General features: G+C 37.2%; 1 protein-coding gene across 1 annotated transcript; it reads right to left on the bottom strand.

Annotated features, from left to right (window-relative positions):
- Window positions 1–5096: 5096 nt before the first annotated feature.
- On the bottom strand, window positions 5097–11103 carry LOC143622539 (acylamino-acid-releasing enzyme-like). Its single transcript, XM_077093655.1, has 16 exons — window positions 10929–11103; window positions 10536–10845; window positions 9399–9632; window positions 8980–9261; window positions 8777–8912; window positions 8517–8668; window positions 8159–8241; window positions 7940–8061; window positions 7783–7861; window positions 7522–7696; window positions 7356–7416; window positions 6162–6284; window positions 5876–6073; window positions 5715–5783; window positions 5546–5622; window positions 5097–5343 (listed from the first exon to the last, which is right to left on the bottom strand). Exons 1-16 carry the CDS (start codon window positions 11077–11079, stop codon window positions 5280–5282), a joined length of 2316 nt encoding a protein of 771 aa, XP_076949770.1. The 5' UTR covers window positions 11080–11103; the 3' UTR covers window positions 5097–5279.
- Window positions 11104–11326: the final 223 nt, after the last annotated feature.

The raw sequence follows: 11326 nt of genomic DNA, 5'->3' as shown, positions 1-11326 counted from the left end.
CATGTCATGATTTTCTGCATGTCTGGGAGAAAGGCTGGTACGGATGGTATGGGCGCAACCATGCAGTCGGCGATGACTGCTCTGACTTATAATAAGCGTTACAGCTTTAGTCAGATGGTCTTTTACGAGATAGATCGACAGAGAAGGGCGATGGCGCGTGAGAGATTTCTCATGTATCCAAGATTTCTCCAAATGATCTTGAATCATGTTGCTCCAACGCTACCTCAGCGCCGTCCAATCAGATATGTGGAAAGTGTTAGCAAACGGATCTTCGCTCAATGCAGATCTTCCAGTGCGAGGAGCAAACCTGAGCTCCGTCCTCGACATACTCCACTTTTTGGGTACCTGATCAACCCAGAGTATGTTCCTGCTCGTGGGGACGAGTTTCAGGATCCTCAACCACAACAGGCTGGAGCTTCTCAAGCTATACCTGCTGCACCTGTTGTCTCACCGGAGGAGGAAGTTGACCTTGATGCAGAGTTTGGTGGTCAAGGCTTCTTTAATATGGAGCGGGTGGATCCTGTTGAGAATGTGCAAGTTTCGGTTGCACAGGTTACAAGTGTGAATGTGACTAGGACAGCTACAACGGTGGCTGATTCTGATTCTGATGATGAAGTGGCTGAAGCCAGACGTATTTTGGTAACACAAGAGAGGCTTCATGGGAAAAGAAAGAGAACTGATGATGACAGCGAGTCAGATTATGAAGAAGAAGTACAACAGTTGATTCGCAGATCACGAAGGGAACGGATAGGTGCAGGATCTGGAGCTGGTGAGAGCTCAAGGGTGGTACGTTTCACCCCACCCGCACTGTCCGGTATGAGTATTGTTCCCTCATCATTACAGGTTACAAGGCCAAGCGCTACGGATGTTCCCGTGGTGGCTACTTCATCTACATTTGGCCTCCCACCCATGTCATTCCAACTTTCGACTCCCGAGATTGTTTCTTTGCCGCCTCCAACTCTTACTCCAACGGAGGTCGTGGCAAGCTTTATTGAGTCGACGGTTGTGGCGACTGCAGGGTTGTCAGCTACGTTGCCACCTGCGGTTACGTCTACGCCTACTTCAGAGGTCCCGGTTACATTAGAAATCCCTCCTCAGTACACTCAAGATATATCACATGTGAGGTTTGATTTCGATGCAACCTTATCAGACTCACAGCGAATAGCAGCACTTGAACGGGTCGTGGCTGAACAATCAAGGGTGAATCTTATCCAGACCCATGCTATTCAACGACTAGTTGTAGAGAATCAGATACAGTCGTCCCTGCTGATCGAACATGGCAAAATTATTGATGCTTTGAATGAGTTCTTGGCATCTCAGGGGGAGACGAGCTGTAAAGGCGATGAGCTGAGGACTAAGAGAAGAAATGATCGAGACGATGATCCCAATGCATCGAAAGGTGCAGGTGGAGAGTTGCCAAGAACTGAACAAGCTCTTGGGACTTCCACATCTCAGGGGGAGTCTACAAGTGCGGCTGGCGGTGATGATGTGGTGGTAGTGGATGTTGAGGAGATGGATGATGAGTGTGTAGGTGATGATGATGTATTACCAGTGGAAGAGATAGAGAAGATTGGTGAAGAGATTGTTATTGATAATGAGATAGAAGAGGGAGAGATTGTAGAAGATAACGTTGAGCATGAGATTCCAGATGTTGATAAGGCAGATATGAGTAAAGAGATTGGAAGTGATGAGACTGAATGGGAAGAGCAGCCAAGATGGAAAGAAGGCTATGCTCAGTGGTTCGTCAAAACGAAGAAACCAGCGGTCCCTACTATGTTTAAGAAGAGTTACAACATTAAAGGTTATGCTGAAGCGAAGAAAGGGATTATTTGCTGGATATATGATGAGCAGTTGAGGCTCTTCGTGATTAAAAGGTATGACGGTGTTCAGTACTTCAAAAGGATGTTAAGATCGTTGAATACACTGCCAGAGTGTGAAGTGAAAGACTTAGCCAGATTGGGATTGATAAACCGAAGTGATGATAATATGGCTAGAGTTATTGGTAAGATTGTTTGGAAAGAGAGTATAAAAGAGAAGAAGTTTGAGCTGTTGAAACCACAAAAGGGAAAGCTGATTGAAGACAAAGATAGAGGATTGAGAGCTGATGGCAAGCCTTGGATGATTATGAAGTATAAACCGATCCGGTGTTTGAAAGAAGTGCCGATGAAACTAATGCCCAATGATGTGCTTAAAGACCTGAAGTGGTGGTATGTAGATTGTGAGACAGCTGAGGCAGTAATGGAAGACGAAGATGAACAAGAGCTGCTTAGAGTATATGATCCGATGCATCTAGTGAACTTGTCGTGAATGATAAGAAGATATTTTATATTCCTGCTTGAAAAGACGAAGCGAGGAAATATCAAAGAATTGTTTCGGTTTGTGTTCGAGAAGGAGTGCATGCTTGAAGATAAAAGATTGAAAATTACAAGACACGTGTTTTGAAGATAAAGATATGAAGCTACTGCCAAAGGGGAGTCTGTTGGTGCATGATGTCAGTAGTTCAGTGTCGAGTGTCTGTAATCGTGTTAGTTAGATTTGTGTTATGTTTGTAAGCGAAGTTCTCACAAGTTCGCTTGTTATAGGCGAACTTGTGGAACAAGCGAAGTTAGGAACAACTTCACCTGAACATGCCAGGCGAAGTTGTCGCCTTTATATACAACTAGGTTACGGCAGTTGTAAAAGTAAGTGTATTCTGCAAGTTTAGAGAGTTGTAACGAGTTTGGGAGAGTTTGTATTGAGTGATCATCGTATCACGTGTTTACGGTTACAATATAACGAGTGTTTGTTTATTGTAACGTGTGATTAATCGTATCGTCTTCTACGCTCGTAACGTCTTACGTAGGGATTCCGCACCTACGTAGAACGAGATATTCCGTGTAGATCCGGCTGGGAACCTACAGAAATGTTAAAACGCCCCACCTCCCATCTCCATTGGTCCTCTTCTTTTGGTCCCATCTCCTTCCAACTTCAAAGTTTTATACACAACGTTGAAAGGCATTTTGGCCGTCCAAAACGTTAGGGGGGTGGTGTTCCTGACGTTTTGGATTTGTTTATCCCTCCAAAATGTCACAACTCACTGGTCTTACCGTCTTAGGATTGTATGCACGTTACGGATAAATGAACCAACCAATAAAGGGTTGCCAACCAAATCCATGAAGATAGAGATTTATTAGGGGCACTTATTGAGATGTTGGAGGATGAAACCAATATGTTTCAACCAAGCACAACACATGCAATCATGTCATTCTTCTTAACAAACTCGGGTTCATGAAACCAAATCATTTGGAGATTGGGGAACCCGATTTGCGAGGGATGCTTTGGAGGATGAAGCTAACCAAACCGATGTAAAACCGAATGGTGCCCCGAGTAGCTTGGGGTCGGTGCTTAAAAGGAATGAGATCAAGTTTTTACTTTTTACTTAAAGAAAAAGGACGTGAATAGAAATATGCTTTATTTATGTTTCGAATCATGACCTTACGGCTATTGTTGTTGTTTATTTATTTTTTAAAATTTAAGAAAGATGAAGTTAACTATGTATCATACTTGTTTTTCTAAATTTATTATATGTGTCAATTTCTAAAATTACCTACTCGTTTTAAAGTTAAGAAAGATGAAGTAAACCATTAAACCATGCATCACATTGGTTTTTTAAATTTATTATATTGGTCAATTTCTAAATTACCTACTCGTTTTTTAAGTTAAGAAAGATGAAATAAACCATTGAACCATGTATCACATTTGCTTTTTAAATTCACTATATGGGTCAGTTTCAAAATACCTACATGTTTTTTTAACTTAGAAAAAGATTAGAAGATGAAGTTAACCCGTGAACCATGCATCACATTTTTATTTTGAATTTATTATATGAGTTGATTTCTAAAAATGCCTACTCTTTCTTTAAGCTAAGAAAGATGAAGGCTGGCAATTCGTGTCTTAACAGGTTTAACAGGTATGAAGCGACGCGCAAAACAAAAGTATAAAACATGAATACGACTTGTTTAACTACTTTATATGTCATGACTATAAGACAGTTTTAAGTTTCATGTACCAATAAGGGAATATAATGGAGTCTAGCCTACTAATTTCAATTATTTAAGAAAATTAAAAAATCACATACCGCACTTTTTTGCTTAACAGGTCTTATCGTGTATTTAACAGGTACCCAATTGCCAGCAGAAGTTAACCATTAAACTATGTATCACATTTGTTTTCTAAATTTATTAATTGGGCCGACTTCTAAAACACCTACTCAAGTTTTAGTTACATAGTCTATATAAAATATAAAAATTTTGATGAGGTCACTTGACATCAATCAAATGTATGTGGCTTCGCCCCTATCTTTTGGGGTTGCGAATGCTTACGTGGACGATACGGAGAAGTGTTGTCTACTAATGTAGACATGGAGAGGGATAGAAGGAATATTTATAGTTATTGATGGAGAACGGTATTAATTGTGATAGTAGGATAAGATAGAGTTCATTCACACAGGTATGACTCAGTAGTTGAGTGGTTGAGATAACTTTATCCATGAGCCAACCAAATACTCTTAAATTTATATTTTTTTTTTCATATTTTCTTTTAAACAAGAGTATTTACAGACTTATAGACGATATATAATGCAATTTTTATAGCCCTGGTTTTGTAATGTGGTAACACATCTAAGGCAAGCTATCATCATGCTCCATGCGCCCATTTAGTCTAACACGATACAAACATTACAATACATTATTTCTAGACTTTTCTAGTATTTTTTTAGAACAGACTTGCATGTCTTTTTGGAAGAAAGAAAGAGTCGTGTTTGTTTGTGTTTGTTACAGATGATAGTATCAGAAAAGAAATTTGCTATCTGCCCACATGTTGTCACTTTGTGTTTATAAATGAGTTGGCTACAAATGATAACAATTTATGCAAACTACAACTAATATCTCAAAACAAACCATAATTTGCAAGCTTGTTATTCTCTCAATAATTACTGAAACAAACTCATCTAACAACACTTATAACTACCTTTTCAATTATTAGCCAACGATTGGTTTTCTCTTTTCAAATAAAATATAATCCAAAAGTTGAAAATTAGATTGCTAAAGTTCAACTTTCAAGTTCATGTCTAAATTAACATCTGCATACGCCCGAATCCAATAAATATTCATGAGCAAAACCGCATGTTTGAATCCAAGAACAACCGAAGGAAAGATTTGGTTTGAAATTCAAGGACATGATGAATTGTTAAAAACACGGCTTAGATCTATACAAACCCATCCGTCTGTTCGATATCAGCATTACTTGCAATATTTCTTGAACCAGACTCCTATATTGACAAAGCTCTCAAAATCGGATTGTGGTCTGCAACACAAATCAATCACATATAAACATATGGTAAATAACCTATCAGACAATAATGTTTTACTAAAAGTGAATAAAACTACAAACACAAAATGACACTAGATACTTGACTTTTGAGAGTCAATGTCAAACAGAAGAATGCAAGTTTAGAGGACATGCATGTAACATTTGATATATCATAATTTTGAAAAATGGAGATGACCTGTTAATAGGATGCATATCTTCGGGGAAAACAATCAGTTTCACCACAACTCCGTTTTCCTTCAATGCTCGAACATACTATGTATCAACAAAATGTTTTACATTAGTAAAAGCTGAAAAATGGCGTAAATGAAGAGTAGTTGATTACTATGAAAAGCAATGGTCATTACTTGCAATCCTTGTGAAACCGGGACACGGAGATCTTTAGCCCCTAAGAGGAAAAGCGTAGGCGTTTTCACCTGAAAATATCAAGTAATCAGTAAAAATAAATAAATGCGCATCAAAATAAGTATTCATAATTATTCACATGTGAAATGACTATCCTATGTACCTTTGAAACATGAGCAATAGGGGATTTTTGATGGAAAGAAGAGAGAAGTTCTGCCGACGGGGCTTCGGTATAGGTGGTAGGCCACGAGGTTCCAAACGTTTCCACAAAGCACCAATCGGGTATATCCGATGTGCCAACCATCAATGCAAGATTACAAACCGGGTTCCTCGTGGCAGCTGCAGCAAATTTATCCGGTGCCTGCTCAAACTCATAGCACCGATTAATAATCGCCACTCATTCATAGTGTATAATATTTACGGATAGATCAAGTTAAAATGCTAAATACCTGCCCAATCAAGTGAGTGGTTAAGAAACCACCGTGGGACCCACCAAGCACGGCTATTTTAGATGGGTTTGCAAGTCCCAGGTCAATAGCATGATCTACGGCTGTGAGGACATCATTTACATCCTGCATACAAGCAGACCAAATTAAAATGCAGAGCTAATTAGAATTAAAAAGGGCAAACACCATTAAAAACATCTTTTCTTGTTTTGCTTACAAAAATCCCTCAAACCAAATTATACATATTAAAGTCCCTCACTTGCTATTTTTGTATAATTTAGTGAAATTTTGTACAAATAAAAACTTGAAACCATAATTGCCGGTTTCTCACTTGCTCCTATATACCCATGAAGCAAACGCAACACAACTGCAATACTTTTCTTCTCAAATCAGTTCCCAGGTCAACGCAAACCTTCGTTGCAGCTAAAAGGCCACGAACTGCATGCAATCCTTATCTTCAAACAATCTTATGATAATTTTTAATCTACTTACAATTTTACATGGATTGGGGTAATTTCTTGCAGAGGACTTTAGAAAATCAAAGAAGCAATCCCAAATACCATATTTGATTGCAATTTGAATAAGAAATAGCTTCTTGGTGGTGACCGGTGAAAAACGAAATGACAGATTAGAGTTTGACTTGGTTATAAGTGGAAGATGATTTGTTTTAGAGGCATGCATGGAAGATCCACTAAACATTTTTTGCTCTTTAAAATAAGATGATCCGGGATTGCTTCTTTGGTTTTGCTCATTTATGTTGGTTCTCTAGGTCTCTCTTTGTTGGCTTCTAAAGAATAATTTGGGGTGTTGGTTTTGCATCTCTAAAGTTATGTAGTTGTAATTTGGTGTTCTAGTTTGATCTTTTGTCTTTTCGGTTGGGTTTTTTTTTTTTTTTTACTTTTCGGTCAGTGCCTCTTTGGAACTGTTTGGTTTCAATGGAAGCTTGTTCAATTCTTAAAAGATGTAAATAAATAAGAGCCACCGGCTGCTCAGGTTTCAAGTTCTTATTTCTACAAAATTTCATTAAACTATTCAAATTAACGAGTATAGGGACTGTAATATGTATAATCTGGGTTGAGGGACCCTTGCAAGCAAAACAAGAAAGTATGTTGGTTTTTAATGGTATTTTCCCAATTAAAAAAGAAATAAAAAGACGTAATTTTTCTAATTGATTGGATAAATGCAAAGAAAAGACACCTGTGATCCGACTTTGCCCAGAAGTGATTGCAATGCCTCCTCACCATATCCAAGTGAACCTCTGCAAGAACATTGCTATTTATGCTTCCAAATAAAACCGAAGAATATAAGAAATAAACCAACAATCCCAAATATATTGGACAGTATTTGCAAGCAGCAGACTTGCCTGTAATTTACAATTAACAAGCTATATCCAATTGAAGCAAGAAACCCTGAGGTCTTTGAGAAACTTGACAATGAAACATTATGAGGGCCTCCATGAAGTATTACAATCATTGGATCACATTCCTCACGCTTTGATTTTGAGGATACATACATTGCTTCAATAGGTTTGCAGGCACCTAAAATGGATCAAGTTGCTAGCTAATTCGATGCAAATCAAGCAAATATGTAAAGATGTACAACACCATCTAACTCATAAGGATACCTTTTGTGAGGTTTTCAGAGGCATCCTTGACGGGTATCTTCAAAATGTCAAATTGGAGAGATGAAAGTAACGATTTAACCTGTTTTAAATCATATTATTCAAGTACCTTTTAGGAACTGTCAGTTGAGTTAGTGTCTATAAAAGAAGATGAACATACTTTTTCTTGAGATTCAGATGTGGGACTTGACACATCGAGCCAGCACCAGGTGGCATCTTTAGATTCCTCCTTTGTTATACTACCATATTTGATTTGAGGGACATCTACAAGGCTGCTAGATACTTCAAACGGGAACATGAAAACGAAATGTATTTGTTTAGTGAAGCTCTCTTATTACTTATGAATTATATATTGAAACAGATTAGGTTAATCTGGTACCAGCAAGGACGTTATTGCCATCAAGTGTAAGTAAACTCCACGAATGATTTGAATTACTGGGAGTGATTCTTGTAACTTTCCCGCTGTATATAGAGAAGTAAAACAGTCAATTAAAGTACCTGTAACATACAGGTATATATATGCTGCTTACGACTTACAAATATGTAACTAGCTAACTACACAGTTTTTTTTTTTATTTTTTGGCAAAGATCAATAATATATAAAAAGAATGGAAAAAATGTCTTGTCTAATAGTTGGTCTTCTCGATGTTTTCTCATATCTTTTAAATTTTCTAATGATCCCTTCTCTCTCTCTCACTCTCTCTCTCTCTCTGCATACATATGTGTGTGTATATTACCTTAACACATTCACAGAAAGTACAACTCCAACACTGCGCCAAAAGGAAGATATTATCATTGTAGATCCATCTGAAAGCCATGGTTTACTAAGCACATCAAAACAGTAGATTCCCGGGAAGCCATCATTCTCCGGACACATCACAACAGGAACCTAGAGAAACCAATGGTCGCAGGTTAATCCCATTTTAACAGAGTTAAAAGGAAGCTTTGAAGCATATCAATAATAAACAGATGAAACTATGATGACATGTCAACTCACCACATCATCAATCTTGGCAGGCTTTGGTTCTCGTTCACTGTCCCATTCAATTTTATGAACAGAATGTGTAGCAGAATGTGCCCCGGTGTCTACACAACTTTTGGCAGATAAAAACACAAGAAGCTTTCCATCTGGACTGAAAACAAATAATGCCGTCATGAAAAAATGGTTTTAAAATGTTAACTAAGCGTGCAAATACTTACGTGAAACGTGGGATGAAAGCACTACTCACACCATGAGTCAGATTAATACTAGATGCATTATCATTTACATCACTGTCACTAATTTCTGATCCAAATGCTGGAGCTTTTACAGCATATATAGCACAAGGTCTATTATAGCAATATATCATTCCAAACTTCCTAGTGTCTGAAGGCCACCCGACAAAAACCAAATACTTATGTAACCCTTTGGTTGTTGGGGCCCACACAACTTGTCCCATACTCAGTGATCTCCCAATCCCTTGTACCGCACGAACATCTCCACTAAAATAATAGAACAAAAGAATGTAAACTCTATATCAAAATTTGTTACTATTATTATTATTATTAGTACTATTATTATTATTATTATTATTATTACTATTATTATTATTGTGATAAAAGTTTGTGATTTTCCAAACCTGTTAATATTAATAACAAAGAGCGCAGGCTGCTTCTTTCCAACATAGGCTTCGCCCCAATCTTCCTCCCAATCCCCTTGACCTTTCCAGGTATTAACATCCTTATCGGTTGAATTAGAACTGGCAGTTTTTTTGTAACCATCTATATGACTAAATGATGGTTTCTGCACAGCTGGTTCTTCTGCCACATAAGCAATTAAACTTTCATCTGAGCTCCATGAGATCCCCTCAAACCTATTCCAAACAACTAGTTAAATACTCGTTCCATCAGATAATGATAAAACAGGATTAAATTTCGGATCAAAGTCCATACGATCAGTTCTATTCATATGTATATGTATATATATATATATGTGTGTGTATATATATAGAGAGAGAGTGAGGTTCATTACAAAATACAAAACACTAAATATTGCGAGAACAAAAAGAACAAACCAAAATCATTTAATTTTCCTATCAATGGTCCATATTCTTTGTAACTTTTTAATTCTTGCATACAAGTGCCTATGGTATCTATATAAAAAAACCATTAAACTAATTTGTTCATATTTTTTTCATTTTTAAATGTTTACCTACGCTTGTGTAGATTATATGTAGGATATATAACCTACACAGGATTTGCACATTTGTAGTTGCTATAAATAAATGAATTTTGCTTAATACTTTTTAAGAATCTTAGAAAAGGATGAATAAAAGTGTACTTAAACCATTTTCTTATATTTTAAAACTTTTTAAGATTGAAAAAAATGAATTATTTATGGTGTTCTTGTTCTGGCAAAAAAAACTATGTTTTGCATAGAGCCCTCTACTATGTGTGTGTGTGTGTGCATACATATGTATGTGTGTGTGTGTGCATATATAGTGTGCATATGTGTATGTATGCTTTTATTATCTACATTCACTGTGAATGCACAAAGAGTTCATCTTATTTCATTTGAATAGCATAGCAATGAAACATCTAAAATCTAAAGTATCTTCAAGCAGCAGTAGCACATTACAACCAAACTCTAGTGCACCGTGTTTTCAAAATCTCATTTTTTAATCAAGAATAATCTATATCAGAATCATTCTACAAATGCACATCCAAACGGACACCTAACGTTTTAACTTTGGAAGACTACTGACAGAAAAACTTACCATCCATCTGAATACACAGAGCCATGTTTTGACTGAGGAACACGAAACTCCTTCTCTAACTGAGACGGGCCCCATATTTCAAATTGAGTCGGTGAATCATTTTCAGGATTTCTAACCACAAGCAGCTTTGAGCCTGACGGTGAAGGAACCATCAAAGATGCACCTGTAACATCAATCGGAAACGGTGTCCATTCAACATCTAAACCACCATTTGAATCTTCAGAGATCACACTTGACAAAATAAGCTTTTTCCTCTTATTCGCTAACAGATTCGGTTGCGTTATTGCAAACATAGCGTGAGTCCGCTGACCTGCAGCCCATAAGTTAGAAAACCATCCTACACTAACTAGTAAATATAATAAAAAAAAATGCATATGAAAAGAGTGTGTATACCAGTGGATGACCTGAAGGTCCATGCTTTATCAACGGTAGACATGCTTACGATTTCTTTGTACAACTTAGATTGAGAAACGTATTCATCTTCCGTGAAGGCATCTAGATTGGCTGCAACTTCTTTCACACCACTAACTCCTGAGGCATCCATTACTGAGCAGACCCCGAGGCGTTTACTAGAAGATAGTTCACAAACTAAAAATATAAAACATATAAACAGCTTTGACTGATATATCAGAAGGAAATTATATCAACGCGATGCATGCTCAGTCATACAAGTAATTAATGTATAAAATCATCATCTTAATCTGAATTGAATAACGAAATGGAGATATGAATGATATACGTACCGCAGTCGAAAGGATTTGGGGAAATGCAATGGTAAATGTAGCAGATGG

The sequence above is a fragment of the Bidens hawaiensis genome, unplaced genomic scaffold (genome assembly GCF_021521415.1).
Source record: "Bidens hawaiensis isolate Kalapana, Puna unplaced genomic scaffold, B.hawaiensis_p1.1 tig00003182_1, whole genome shotgun sequence".
In the NCBI taxonomy this organism is placed as follows: domain Eukaryota; kingdom Viridiplantae; phylum Streptophyta; class Magnoliopsida; order Asterales; family Asteraceae; genus Bidens; species Bidens hawaiensis.
This window is presented reverse-complemented; position numbering and strand designations above follow the sequence as displayed.